The 15,832-nt window shown below is 40.8% G+C and overlaps 1 protein-coding gene across 3 annotated transcripts; it reads right to left on the reverse strand.

Annotated features, from left to right (window-relative positions):
- Positions 1–4,167: 4,167 nt before the first annotated feature.
- LOC115043847 (globoside alpha-1,3-N-acetylgalactosaminyltransferase 1-like) lies at positions 4,168–6,818 on the reverse strand. 3 transcript variants are annotated; one of them, XM_029502592.1, is made up of 4 exons: positions 6,714–6,818; positions 6,541–6,585; positions 5,938–6,000; positions 4,168–5,757 (listed from the first exon to the last, which is right to left on the reverse strand). In XM_029502592.1, exons 2-4 carry the CDS (start codon positions 6,572–6,574, stop codon positions 4,805–4,807), a joined length of 1,050 nt encoding a protein of 349 aa, XP_029358452.1. In that variant the 5' UTR covers positions 6,575–6,585; positions 6,714–6,818; the 3' UTR covers positions 4,168–4,804. The 3 variants fall into 3 exon arrangements, with proteins under 3 accessions (XP_029358452.1, XP_029358453.1, XP_029358454.1); XM_029502593.1 differs by having other exon boundaries at positions 6,541–6,582; positions 6,714–6,804; XM_029502594.1 differs by lacking the exon at positions 5,938–6,000 and having other exon boundaries at positions 6,541–6,798.
- Positions 6,819–15,832: the final 9,014 nt, after the last annotated feature.

Below are 15,832 nucleotides of genomic sequence, written 5' to 3' on the forward strand. Positions count from 1 at the left end.
TCTTGTCGTGCATTCACAGGAGCACCGCTGCATGAGGGGTTTTTTTTTTAAGGGATTTTCTGGTAACTAGTTTCCCTTTCTCTGTGAGCCAATAGCTTCTCTCTCAGACACATAGTTACCTCTTGGCAAAACTGCCCCTGGCTGCTCTGTTTTGCTGACATGGTAGAACTAAATCTGGCCTGGTGAAACTGTTAAAGGTAGCTTTTGTAGACTGTACTGCTGCCTAAAACCGGCCACTGTGATAAATACCACCACGGCCTAGTGTTTGATATAAGTGTGAGCTGCTCTGATCATATATATTTTCTGCTCATAATCCTCCAACCTGTCAAAATAAACTGCCTGACAGGCACAGCGAGGTGTATTCATCTGTCAATACTGTGGTCAAGGATTTTCAGATTCATTTTGTATTTCAATAGTTTAGATTGGATTGGATAGATTGGCTCTATATCTATTTTGGATCACCCTTACCAATTAGATTCATATAATATTGTGGAATGGTGGGGCTTTTATTTATTTATTTATTTATTTTTTTTTTTTTTACAGCCAGCCTGGCTGTGAAGAGTTTTGCTTATTTAGATTGTCTTTCATGTGGGTTCTCCAATGATATGGGATATAATGTGATATCAGCACAGTGGGCACAAGTGTGTCCCCCGTGTGAGCTGCACCTCCACTATCTCCCAGGGTCACTCCCCTTGACCCTGTGATTAGGATAGCATGTTTTGGTGTGGCATCGTCTCAGGCAGGGTGGGGAAAAGCCTGTGTGAATCCAACAGATTATCATAGCTGTTCACCCCACCCATTCCCATGGTGAGTCTCTCTCTCTCTCACTCTCTCACTCTCTCACTCTTCACATACACACACACACACACACACGCATGACATATGTTGTTGACCTTTTACACATTAAATTAAAAAGTACTTGTTCGTTTATTAATGTCATTGATTGTGCTTCCTTTGATCTCCAACACTTAGCACTCAACTAACCTCTGACTTAACCTCAGAGATTTGGATTACCTGTTCTATGTCTCTTCTCCGTTTAAATAGATTCAAATTTTAACTAAGTTTAACTCCAGAGGTACTCTGGTTGTGCCTATCAGGTTACCTGCTGTGCAAACAATTAAAGAAAGCCTTTAGGGTGGATAGGACTCACTGATTTCGAGGCTTCTATGTTCATGGAGGCCCATAAGGTGTCACCTGATGGTGATGCGTTAAAATTTCACATCCTTTGTTTTAGGTTAAATTTCAAAAAGAGGAAGCCTGGATAACTTAACCTGTGGAGCTCTTGTCTAATTCTATAACCAGGAATGCTGGCAAATATATTTAAATTGATCACAAACACTAGTTTAACTTTTTGCTGAACATGGGTGAAATATTAAATGGTCTTCATACTCATTCATCAGTCTCTCATCTTCTCCTTAGTTGAATTTACCGCAGTTCTATGACATGCCAGGGGAGGCCTTGTTCCTCACAAGCTGTTCTGACTAACTATAGAGGCTACTCATTAATGAGTACATTATTTGGCCAGGTTCCAGTTTTTGTGCTAATCAGAGGCACATGTTTTAGTGGCTGAAGCCTGGAGTGACAGTCAGTAACAATTATAAAAATGCTTCTCTTCAAAGTGTCGGTTTCACTTAAAGATGCTTCTCATTCGGGCCTAGCAGTGTTATACACACCCACTAAAATCTTTTCAAATCACTCAGGTTTTTATCTTTGGTGTAAATATTCAGAAATCATGCATTATTGATGAATGAACAACAGGCAGAACTGATGAAGTTTAAATGTTTTGTTTTGACAGACAGACAGACAAACTTTTGGGAGGTTCCAAAATCCAAAATACGATCCAATTAAAAGAAATAGGCCAAGAGCTGTAAACAACGACAGCAGTATACAACTATCCCACATATATGTACTAAGCTTCAGGACAGCTTTGGAAAAAACACTAATACAATTTCTAATACGACTAAACACTTAATGCAACAAACACTACCAAGACTGATGGATGTGTACATTATTTTACCGTATATTTTCAGCGTGTGTATTTGTGTGAGTCTATTTTTAACATTCACTGGCCTTCCAGTTGTAGCATCATATGTCAAGCAGCATGTGATGCCCCCTTCATCTAGGAGTGCTTATCATTTTGAGATGTTGTTTAGTTGACTCAAATTTGCATTACAATATTGAATCAGTTCAAGTAAGTGCTCCTTATTTCACCAAATGGTTTGCAATATCTTTAAGTAACTCTGCTGTTCTGCCTCTGTTTATGTGCTCAGATGTTTTTGTTGGTTTAAAAAGCATCAAATGCAGGTTTTTGCTGACGGTTAAGGAGTTTGTTGGAGATGTGTTTGCAGAGATACAGACAGAACACACACTATTCAAGTCTAAAGTTACATCATTCAGGGGGGTCTGGGATGAAAACCAAAAATTTTCTGGCCCAACACTTTACAACTGGGATATCAACTGACCAAATTAAATTTCCTTCGCACCTAGATGTGAAATGTATGCAGCGGATATAAAACCAACAATTTGCGTAGGTGGAAAAATGAAATGTTTCAAAAGCAAAGTTTACGGTATCATGTGACATATTTACAATGTTTTAAAATCACTTAAATGTTGGGTATTGTTAAAATCTGGAAAGGTAAAGGGGAATTTAATTATTAACACCTACTTGCGCAGGAGTAATTGCAGCATCATCAAATGTCTCCAGCCAGTTAAACTTATCTGTAAGTAACCTGTAATCAACAATAATAAGCGGTGGGGCTGACCTGCAGGCATGGGGGCTAATTAGCCAGAGTTGCTGCCTCACAACAATGTCCTGGGGATATTCTCCAGATGCTCAAGCTTCCTCCTTCAGAACAGATTTTTGTCATACGTATTGTCTTAGATAAAGGACAAGATAAAAATGTATGTTATTGAGACTGCGTTTTTCTTTACATGAACATTGCTCCCAGATAGCCCTCATATTTATTCATTTACAATCTAAAAAGATATCTGTGCAGGTACAATTGCTATAAATTTGAATTGTATATGTTTTAATAGTATACTATTGGAAATCCAGCAGAGTAACTGGCTGTTGGCTATCAAGGCATTATCCTTAGCCACAATGTTCCATTAATAGCAACCAAACTGAATAACTCACACATCTGGTAAGATGCTAAATCTGCTTTTTTAGAGCAGTTACCCATACATGATATAATATTAATTAGTAACACATTTAAACAAATTTTAGTATAACAGCCAATGATCTAGGGCTATCAATAATATCTTGCTTTTCTATTCAGAATACAACTACACACTAGATACTAGATAATGAGATTCACATATGTGTCTTTGGAGTACAGCCAAAATTGGTTTTATCTGCAAGAAGGGTGAATATGCATTACCTTACAACACATGAGTTTTTGACAGTCAGATACCATGGAAATGGCATTACATGTTTATACACGTTGAGGATTTTTTTCCCTGCCTCTTCCTCTGCTTTAGCTCATGCTTCTATTGCCCCTATGCTCCTTGACCACCAGTCAACCACATGACATGGATTAAACCAATAATTCTTTAAACTGCTTTGCATTATCACATGAAAGGGGGTACTCAGCGTGGATCAGGCAGCCTGTGTTAAAAGCTATTATACATCCACATACTTACAGTAAGTGACATGGGCAATCTTAACAGCATTGTGAGGCAGATGTTTAGAAACATCTGTAAATGGCAGCTGCATTGTTCTGTACATATACACATGCAAAAGCAGTCTGTTATAAACTAAGATAGACAGCCTATTCAGGAATACAATTCAAATCTAATTACAGTTTAATTAGTTCAACTTTCTTGTGACTCATGAGGCAGTAGAAACACAGGTATGTGGGAGTAATCATTTAGAAAAGTAAGGAAAGACAAAAAAAGGAAGACGTAGCCTCATAGGATTATCCTATCCTAGTTCACCTTCAATCTCACTCAACGTGGCGATCTGGCCCTGAGGACAGATTCTGTCTGGCAGTGAGAAACAGCCATCTGCTGCTGCTTAAACCTCCCATTAAAACACTGCACACAAGGAAAAGGGAGCAGAGTGTAAATGTGGAAGCATGTGTGTGTGCTTGTGCATGTGGGAGAAAGAGGAAGACAGACCCACTGAAAACATAAACACTGACATTAGGCCATTTCATTTACGTTTTATTCAAACTCATTGATAAACAAAACAGCATTTATTTATTTATCTTTTTACAGATGAACAGTTTTAATAAAGTTCTTCCAGTCCTGAAACTACATTGGATTTTCTGTGAGCTTCTACACATGTCAGAAACAACATTTGCTTTTATTAATTTTGCCCCCACCTGGCATTTAAAGACCTTGAAACAGCAGCCTTTCCAGTTAATGATTGGCCACTACAGGGAAAGTGTGCAGTTACACTGTTGACTCTTATCACTGCTGACCACAAAGCTGTTGGAGCAGTATCTCCTGGGCTGACATAAATGGAGAGCAGAGTGCTTGGTTTAAAGGGACAGGTCAATTCGGCTTTTGTCTGCGGCAGAGGAGATAGCAGTCACGTAGAGGCGCCGCTCACATAAATGGAGTTTTAATTGAGACCGGAGTTTTCTTTTGCGTGATTGCAGGCTGCAGTTATTTGGCTACTAGAACTGACAATTAGCTGGAATTTAAGTTATTGATTGAAGGAATATGATTGGAATATTTGTTTCCTCTTGATCTTTTCAATCCATCTAATTTCATCTTTTATTTGCTGCTCTCTGACCCTCTCCAGAGGAAATCTAACACAAGAAACATCAGCCCATCATGTGGAGATGTTTACATTTGTTCAACATTCGTTCCTCTCTCTTGTCTTAATATCATAAGACTCACATTGCCTCCCCAAGGAGACCAGTCTCTGCACAGGCACATCAACAGCCAGGGCCGAGTCCCACCAGCTGTACTCTGGTGACAGCACACAGGTGGGCCTGTGGTCAATCAGGTAGCGATTTAGGTAGCTCTCCTCGAGGCCCCTTGCCACTACCTTATTTTCCAGGTCCTGCAGAATGAGCAAAGAACAGGTGCGAGCCAGTCTGTACATCTCAGAAACCAACCCACCATACAGCTCTGAGGTGTAGTAGTAGTCTCCTTCATCTTCCTCCACATAAGCAGATGAGACATCCTCCACTTCATAGGGAAACGTATTTCGTGGCATCCCGTAGAGCTCTGGATGTAACGTGGCTACCAGATCTCCCAGGATTTCCTCTCCGACAGGGCCGACAAATTTCTGATCGATATCAGCACAGAAGATAAACTCAACCTCACTGCTGATTGGGTTTCTGATGGCATCAGCAAGCAGGGCCATGCGGCGATGGGCCAGTCTGTCCCACCCGGGCAGCTCTGCAACAGGAACCACCTTCAGCTGTCGCTGAGGTCCCAACTCGATGAGGGGATCCAAAGAATGGGGACTGTCGGTGAGAATGTAGTAAGTGACCATCTGACCAGGGAGGAAGTAGAGTTCAGCTGAGGTTAGGAAACCTCGGACAAAGTGGCTGTAAGATCCAACCACAAGAACCAGCAGGCCTGCACGAATTCCCTGTTGTACAAATTTAGCTCGACGCCAGGCTGAGTTGCGGGCATTACCCCACACTAAAGGAGCACCCCAGGGTGTCTCCATAGGAGTTTGTGGCACTGCTGCCTTGACAACCATCATATCTGTACCAATCCTTCCCCGATCCAAGGCACGAAAGTTTGGGTGGGGTGACTTTACACTGGCAGCAGTTTTACGCCCATGGAGGAAGTCTGAGGGGGAAAAACAGCATTTCAACACTAAACTCCTTTTGGACAAATGTTAGGAAGTGATACAGATCCAGTTCAATCCAAATGAGAACAGCTGAACTTATTTGAACTACAACTGCTATAAATTATGAATGCTTCCATGTGTACTCAGTGTCCTGAAACAAAGTGTTAGAGTGCACTTACAAATGATAAGAGACAGGAGAAAACAGTACAGGACCAATTGTAGTCTGGCCACCCTGACAGTTCCTGTGTGAAGGGCAAACACACGTATACACACATGCAAATTTAATGAAACTGGAACCAGTTGCTGTACTGTTCCCGTAAGCACATCCAGTAATGTTACTTACAAATGTGATTTTAAGATCTGCAAAGGTGCAGTAAGCAGTGAATGCACAAATAATGGTATCATTCAAACCAAGAGAGTGGAAGTCAACCAAAAGCTACCTATAGCCACACCAGACAGAACCTAAACTGAAGCAAAACTAAGTAAAAATAGACATTTATCAACATATCCAATGATGTGCATGGATGTTTACCAGAAAAAACACAAAAGGGCTTATTTTGTCTTTGTGGACATAATTTGATGATCTGATCGGTAAAAAAAAAACAAACTCTGACAGGTCCAAAAGCATCCTTGGTGATTCACCCAGGCTGCCTCAATCTATTCAGTCTGCTTGTCTTTAAAAATCAGTAAGCCTTCACTGAGCAAGCGGTCACTAATGAAAATAATGACATGGGAGGGGAACACGAGCAGGGGAACTGGAGCTGGGCTGAGGTTGTACTGACCTGTGGGTGTCTTGCAGAGTGGAAACAACGCCATACTGTGATCTGCTGATGGATAAACACATAAACCTTTGTCGGAGCCCACTATTTTTTCTATGCCTGTCTCTCCTCTGCTCAATCTCTTGTCCTGAAAATGTGCTCTTTAACTCAGTTTCCTCCAGTGAATACTTTCTTACCTTGACCCTGCCTTTCTTTCTTCTCTCACTGCTCACTTTTCTTCACATATCTTCCTTTTTGTCCCCCCTTCTCACCTCCCCTTCACTTTCCACCTTAAGATTTTGCAGTATTCAGTTTTGGAGCGAGCCCAAGGCAACCAGATGTGGGGGGAATCTGGGCATATGGGAGGAGCTGAATAACAGAGGATAAGACGAAGCCGAGGAAAGAGAGTTATACTGTATGTACAGAAGTGGTAAACCCCTTGCACATGTTGGCAATGACAAAGGCTTAAGCAATAAATGCTGCGAAAAAATCTCTTGGCTGAACCTCAGCAGATTCCTTACAAAAAAATGCTTTTTGTTTAAATGTATCCAGCATTTCACAAAGGGGAGTAAATAGTGGTATTGAATCACTACGCAGTTTAGCAGGCTGTGGTACCTCTACTGTCCACAAGGTGGTGGCATCCAATTGGAAATGCAATTGCACAAGTCGGTGTATGTCTTGTTGTATGTCAACAGTAAACAAAAAGAGATTCTTAAGAGTTTTAGTCAATGTTACTGCCAAGGAAAATATTGAGAGGTTTGAACTTTACTGCTTTTTGGTCTGGTTTTGGTTATTACATCACAGGAACATTCAAACTATATAAAAAGTGGGTCTCATTTAGGGCTTGATAATATGGGCACCCTACAAAAATCTAGAAAAAGGGCACCTCAGCAGTGGTGTGGAGGTAGACTGGTACCTCTCCATCCTCTAGTCCACACTTTGCATTTCGTTGAGAAGTTTTTGAGCTGCAAATCTTTTGAGCAATAACTGGCAGACAATACACAATGCCCGGACTGGAACATGAACCGGTGACCCTCCGGCTCCCAAACGAAGTCTCAGCCCGCTGCCGATGATGGTAAAGGGGCAATACCTCATCCTCTGGGCACTGAGAGCTCTACCCAAATTTTGTGGAAGTCCAGAGTTGTTGTTGAGATATTCAGCACAATAAATTTCAGCCTCCACATCTCACCAGAGAAGAATACCAGGGGATGATGACTGCCAGCAAGGCTAATCCAAAGGTTTGTGCCAATACTTTCAATAAGATATTTTAGGCTAGCACTAGCTAGCAGCCAACAGTGCAGCACGATCTAGAGTGGCTAAATAAAGGGGGCCATGTAATGGGCTGTTGGCCCCACCACAGTAATACAGTTAAGACTTCACAACAGAAACGCTACACTGCTAGTCCATAAAAAATACGGCACATTGTACCGTGTTAATGCGAAGCAACTTTCCGTAATATTTTTGTACAGGTGTTTGTACCGTATTTTTAATGGCGCATTGCATTGTGGGAGCAAGATGAGCCGTTACGTGCTAAAGTCGGAAGGAGCAGAGGCCATCAACTGACATTTACACCCGCTGAAGTTTCATCTTCGGAGTTGGGAAAGCCTTTTACTGCACTTCTGTGGTTTGAAAAAAAAAAAAGAAGAGAGTATATTTACTTTAACTAAAATAATATGCGTAATGGACTTAACGTTAGTTCTGTATAGTTTTAAGTCGAAAGAATCGTTCATCCTGTGTTAGCCTGTGTTTAACGCTACCGTCAGCATGACCGGTGTGTCAACCGATTTGGTTCCCCCAAGTTCCTGTTCCCCTTTACGCTGATTTACTGCTGACTCGTGTGTAGTCGCTAAGTTACCGTGCGTACTTAAAGAAGAAACACAAATAGAAACACAGCTGGGTGTACGGAAAGCGCAATGGTACAAGCCAATGTGTAGGTTACTGGTATAGTATTTATTATATAACAAAATAAATTGAGAATGCATTTGTTCGGCCATTCTTTGTCACTCTTTGTGTAAATGGATGCCAGCTAGCATAGCTGTGCGAGACCAGCCTACGTTAAGTCTACGTTAAGTAAACCTCACTGCCGGTGTGTCAACCGATTTGGTTCCCCCAAATTCCGGTTCCCCTTTATGCTGATTTACTGCTGAGTCGTGCGTAGTTGCTAAGTTACCGTGCGTACTTAAAGAAGAAACACAAATAGAAACACAGCTGGGTGTACGGAAAGCGACATGGAACAAGCCAATGTGTAGGTTACTGGTATGGTATTTATTATATAACAAAATAAATTGAGAATGCATTTGTTCGGCCATTCTTTGTCAATCTTTGTGTAAATGTATACCAGCTAGCATATCTGTGCGAGAGTAGCCTCCGTTAAGTAAACCTCACTGCCGGATCACTTACACTAGTTAGTCGCTTCGAAATGGACTGCTAGCTAACTGGTTAGCTAACTGGTTAGGATGCTTGGCTGACGAACTGATGACATTATTTTTGACGTATAACGTAACTATAGCTTACCATTTATTTGGAAACGGACAGAGCGGCTGCGAATAGTGTCCGTATGTTTCAGAATTCACGAACTGTTGAACACAAGTTTACCATTTTAAGAACACTCACATGACAAACGCTCATCCTGGCCGCGCTTTGGGAAACTGGGTTGGGAATTAGTTTATGTCCTGGGTTAGTTCCAAGTAAGTGCATGATTTATAGGAAAGTCAATGATCCATTCACTTAACACTTAAAATATTTTTACACATTATCTGTTATCTCTTGCACGACATGCCCATAAAATAGGCTATAGGTCTACATAATTATCATTGATCGATCAACCAGTTAAACTGTAGCATATACACAAGAAAAATTCAGCAACAAAGCGTGGTATTTATTTACTCATAAAAATTATAAACAAGTCAACAGGCGTGGACTCGGAGCTAAGAAGAGGTCACATGGGATGCTGGAGCCAATCGCAGCCCACTCTGGGTGGGACGTCATCACGGTTAGGTCAGGTGACGTAAATGTGAACTGGTGAAGTAGCGCAAATGTTTAATGCAACTCGTGCAGCGCTGTGGCGCAGCGGTAATGCTGCCGCCCCGCACCTAGGTGGGAAGGGTTCGATTCCTGGCTAGGGTAGGTGATGTAAATGTACAATGTAATGTAACCCCGGGGATAAGTGATAAATGTATGTAATATAGTGTAAATGTAATATAATGGTGATTGTATGACTTACTGTAACCCTAAATGTATGTAATGTTGAATATGTATGTAATGTGTATGTATGTAAAGGTCCATTCCCGGTGTGGGCACCTGAACGTGTCTACGGAGTTAGTTGGTTGCGAGTATTGGACTGGGCTAATGCAGATACGGCGCCCCCCCCAGGACCTAGGCCGAACCACACCAGACGGGTGACGGCACCCTTCCAGGAACGGACCGAGACCAGACCGGAGACAGGACGCGTCCACAGACTAGACCAGTAAAGCGAACAAGTCACCTTGTTCTATGAACTATTTCAATATATTAACTTGTTTTCTTCCTTCGCTAAGCCCCGCCCCCATTGGTTACTGTTGCTATGCTAGCCTGTTGTCTAAAGTTCGGTAGGAAAATGTCCAGTCAGCATCAGTCCAGTGATCAGAAAGGAAAAGAAAGAAGAATAAGAAAATAGAATAAGAAATTTTCTATTTGTAGAAAATTTGTATACACTATACAAATTTTTTTTTTTTTTTTTTTTTTTTTTTTTTAAAGGTTGTAACGGTGAATTTGGGACGAGAAACGTAGAGCAAGGTAAGAAACAGGGTCGTTAGCTTGTAACTTAAGATAACTGGACAGCTCTAATGCTAACGTCCATTAGCCTAGCTTGTATTAAAGCCCGACACAAAACGTTAGCTTTGACAGAAACAGCCGAGTTTGGTAGCTCCATCAGAAAGGAGGAGACAGAGAGGAGAGGGCTCCAGCTGCAGTCAGGTAACAGAGAAAGTGACATGGGGGGGCAGAGGAAATTTATTTAACATGTTGGCTTTATTTCTGCACAAAGATTGACCGCAAATTTAGAAGAAGTACTCCACCGCTTCAGACACAACAACACACACAAGGACCGGGACCGGGACGTACAGAGTACGGCTTACATTACATTATACAGAAGAACATTATATTGTACATCTACATCACCTACCCTAGCCAGGAATCGAGGTTGATCGATCAATGATAATTATGTAGACCTATAGCCTATTTTATGGGCATGTCGTGCAAGAGATAACAGATAATGTGTAAAAATGTTTGAAGTGTTAAGTGAATGGATCATTGACTTTCCTATAAATCATGCACTTACTTGGAACTAACCCAGGACATAAACTAATTCCCAACCCAGTTTCCCAAAGCGCGGCCAGGATGAGCGTTTGTCATGTGAGTGTTCTTAAAATGGTAAACTCGTGTTCAACAGTTCGTGAATTCTGAAACATACGGACACTATCCGGTGGGTGTTTCCGAGGAGCAGAAATATGTCATTCGGAGGCGCTCTGCCCGTTTCCAAATAAATGGTAAGCTATAGTTACGTTATAAGTCAAAAATAATGTCATCAGTTCGTCGGTCGAGCATGCTAACCAGTTAGCTAACCAGTTAGCTAGCAGTCCATTTCAAAGCGACTAACTAGTGTGAGTGATCCGGCAGTGAGGTTTACTTAACGGAGGCTACTCTCGCACAGATATGCTAGCTGGTATACATTTACACAAAGAGTGACAAAGAATGGCCGAACAAATGCATTCTCAATTTATTTTGTTATACAATAAATACCATACCAGTAACCTACACATTGGCTTGTTCCATGTCGCTTTCCGTACATCCAGCTGTGTTCCTATTTGTGTTTCTTCTTTAAGTACGCACGACTCAGCAGTAAATCAGCGTAAAGGGGAACCGGAATTTGGCGGGAACCAAATCGGTTGACACACCGGATCACTTACACTTGACACACTTGAACACATGTTTGTCCATTTACCATCGAAATGGACTGCTAGCTAACTGGTTAGCATGCTCGACTGACGGATGGATGACATTATTTTTGACGTATAACGTAACTATTGCTTACCGTTAATTTGGAAACGGGCAGAGCGCCTGCCAATGACATATTTCTGCTCCTCGGAAACACCAATCGGATAGTGTCCGTATTTTTCATAATTCACGAACTCTTTGAATACAAGTTTGTCCATTTACCATAAAGAAGATACACTCACATGACAAACGCTCATCCTGGCCGCCGTTTGGGAAACTGGGTTGGGAATTAGTTTATGTCCTGGGTTAGTTCAAAGTAAGTGTATGATTTATACGAAAGTCAATGATCCATTCACTGAACACTTAAAATATTTTTTCCTGAAAGCCTACACATTATCTGTTATCTCTCGCACGACATGCCCGTAAAATAGGCTATAGGTAATTGATCGATCAACCAGTTAAACTGTAGCATACACACAAGAAAAATTCAGCAACAAAGCGTGGTATTTATTTACTCATAACAATTATAAACAAGTCAACAGGCGTGGACTCGGAGCTAAGAAGAGGTCACATGGGATGCTGGAGCCAATCGCAGCCCACTCTGGGTGGGACGTCATCACGGTTAGGTCAGGTGACGTAAATGTGAACTGGTGAAGTAGCGCAAATGTTTAATGCAACTCGTGCAGCGCTGTGGCGCAGCGGTAATGCTGCCGCCCCGCACCTAGGTGGGACGGGTTCGATTCCTGGCTAGGGTAGGTGATGTAAATGTACAATGTAATGTAACCCCGGGGATAAGTGATAAATGTATGTAATATAGTGTAAATGTAATATAATGGTGATTGTATGACTTACTGTAACCCTAAATGTATGTAATGTGTATGTATGTAAAGGTCCATTCCCGGTGTGGGCACCTGAACGTGTCTACGGAGTTAGTTGGTTGCGAGTATTGGACTGGGCTAATGCAGATACGGCGCCCCCCCCAGGACCTAGGCCGAACCACACCAGACGGGTGACGGCACCCTTCCAGGAACGGACCGAGACCAGACCGGAGACAGGACGCGTCCACAGACTAGACCAGTAAAGCGAACAAGTCACCTTGTTCTATGAACTATTTCAATATATTAACTTGTTTTCTTCCTTCGCTAAGCCCCGCCCCCATTGGTTACTGTTGCTATGCTAGCCTGTTGTCTGAAGTTCGGTTGGAAAATGTCAGGTCAGCAACAGTCCGGTGATCAGAAAGGAAAAGAATAAGAATAAGAAAGTAAAGGGTTGAGAAATTTTCTATACAAATGTATTTTAAAAAGGTTGTGACGTTGAGTTTGGGACGAGAAACGTAGAACAAGGTAAGAAACAGGGCCGTTAGCTTGTAACGTAAGATAACTGGACAGCTCTAATGCTAACGCCCATTAGCCTAGCTTGTATTAAAGCCCGACACAAAACGTTATCTTTGACATACACAGCTGAGTTTGGGAGCTCCATCAGAAAGGAAGAGACGGAGAGGGCTCCAGCTGCAGTCAGGTCACAGAGAAAGTGGCATAGGGGGCAGAGGAATTTATTTAACCGCAAATTTAGAAGTACTCCACCGCTTCAGACACAACAACACACACAAGGACCGGGACATTACTCCTTGTTAATGTTTTGTGTGTGTGTGCAGGCAGACAGACCTGTATTCTGTGATGAGGAGTTGGACCGTGTTATTGTAAGTGATGTCCACAGAAGAAATCCAAGCTCTGGCTACAAGCTAATGTGTGTTCAGGTAATAATACGGCCACGATGTATGATGCAGAATGACCCGATCGTTATGGAGAAATAATCCAGGTAGGATGAGGCCCCGATGTATAATCCTCATCCTGTCTGGATTATTATCGTTCTCCATAACGATCGGCTCATTGTACATCATACATCTTGGTCGTATTATTACCTGGTGTATCACCACGTTTCTTTAAGTACGCATGGTAACATGGTAACATAGCACCTACGCACGATTCAGCAGTAAATCAGTGTAAAGGGGAACCGAATCGGTTGACACACCGGATAAGAAAAGAATATCTTGCCGAGTCGTTTTGGTGTTTGGTGTTGTGTAACGTTACATTTTAGTGAAGAGGTCGTCAGGTAGCGTCAAGTCTTATGCCGGAGGACCGACACACACATGCACAAACTGAGCTTGTGTAGCTCTGCAATTATACTGTTTTCTGAATAGTTTCACTTAGAACAATGTTCTGCCACAAAATGTCTGAAAATAGAGAAAAATGACGATTACTGGCGGCATAGCCTAAAAACCGTTAGAGAGAGATTTATTTGGGCTAATTAATTGCGCTAATTAAACGACTTAAAGGTGCAGAGGTAGCAGACATGAGTACACTGGCATTTGGATGGAAAAGAGGTTAATGACCCCATCTAAAGAGTAATGTCATGTTCAAGAAGCACTCTGATACAAAATGAGCACTTTTTTAAAGGTGCTTCGCATGTTTGTTTTTTTTTTTTTGTAGTTTTTTTTTTATGGCTGTTCACTGTATTGTTTTAGTCTGTACGCGTGGCCTAAAAAATGAACATGTTCTATTAATATATGTTGTGCTGATTGTATTTGATCATGTTGCTGTATTAGTCTTTCTCTTATAATTTCACTGTGCAGAGCCCTGAAACTGAAATCGAAATACCATATACATGGTACAGATTTTTCAGTGGTGCAGAAACTTTTGGCAAATGCTGAGATTATACTGTAAATCTATAAAATACCTTTTTTTTTTTTTTTTTTTTTTTTTTTAGGATTAACAGGAGTGTCCTAACCCTGAGCAGAGAACGTACTGTAAATCTACGGAATTATCCGTTTTAGGATTGATAGAAGTGTCTGTAATATTAATGGATAAATTCTTGGTAATTTTCTGCCAGTACCATATCTGTTTTTTTTTTTTTTTCCGGAATTTGTTTTTACAGTGTACGTGTATTGTTTTCCGAACAAAAATAACTCTTTGTGCATTTTTTTTTTCAACATTTAGCAACTTCCAGAGCTACTGCATGCAGCCAGAGATTCAAAAACACTCAAGAAATCACTTTGCAGTTTATTATGATAAATCTTATATATTTTTTTTTTGTACATCCATACAGAAATTGCAAGATAATATTGGTTTGTGTAAACAACTTTGGACTGAAGCATCAGTCAAAAACAAGCATAAGGGAAACAGCACAGGCTACTCTAAAGAATGGATAAATTACAGGGTGCATGTAAAGTGTTGTCCCAAACATCTTCTTTCTCCTGTCACCTTATTGGCAGAGAGGTGGGGCAGGCAGGTCCCATCTGGAGGACAGAGACTCTGCATAGAGCCTTCATCAACACTTAGACTAGCATCTGTAAATTGATCTTCACCACATAGGGATGAGCTCGCACATTTATCACAGTATCTATTAAGGCGTTCGAGATGAATCTGCTTGAAGATTACAGTGCAGAGCCTCTATACTACAGTTCCTGGTCAGCTGTGATAAGTCCTTTAATACCAAATAAATAATACCAGAGAAGTGGTTGAGCTGCAAATCTTTTGAGCAATAACTGGCCTATTGGTCTAGGATTCAAGGAACTGTTTGTAGTTGGCAAGTTACCGGTGATGAACAAACATGTTCGCCATTTGCGCGATGACCTAATACACAGAAGCTTTGTGACAGCAAAGATTTTGGCAGTGTTTATTGGTAGTTATGATAACTACACTGTCTTTGCAGTTGTTGGATGAAGCGTGCCATGAGAAAATAAACTGCTTGAGGGTTCGATACTGTATATATTATTTCCGTAAACTATGAGGATCCTTAGAAAAATATTTCTTTTAATGCAGCATTGTCCTTATACAAAATTAAACAAATTGCACGAGAAGAAGAGCTGTTATTTATTTTTTCCCCACTTTGAATCTCTCTCGACTCCAACTGAAAGACTTTCGAGTCCATCAGGTTTTTTTTTTTTTATTTGTTTTCTCCTTTTCAGTGGTGTATTGGTACAAATGTATTGTCTCATTTGCATACTATTATAGTAAATAATCTTTCACAATAAATATAATTCTCTTAATACTCGCATTCCAGAATACAATTCTTTTACTCTCTTGAGCTTTGTTGACACCCTGAGAATAAATAATTTTTAAACACACTGAAACTTTTCAAACAACTGGTCAATTTAAATTTTGTTTTGTTTTTGAACCTATGCTGACTCTAATGATTTTATGTCTTACTTTAAGAACCAGTTTGTCTTCTATAGTGAATGAAGTGAGTAGATACTACATATCTATATTTATATCTATCTATCTATATTTATATATATATATATATATATATATATATAAACAAAGATGTGAAAAATGACAAA

The sequence above is a fragment of the Echeneis naucrates genome, chromosome 5 (genome assembly GCF_900963305.1).
Source record: "Echeneis naucrates chromosome 5, fEcheNa1.1, whole genome shotgun sequence".
In the NCBI taxonomy this organism is placed as follows: domain Eukaryota; kingdom Metazoa; phylum Chordata; class Actinopteri; order Carangiformes; family Echeneidae; genus Echeneis; species Echeneis naucrates.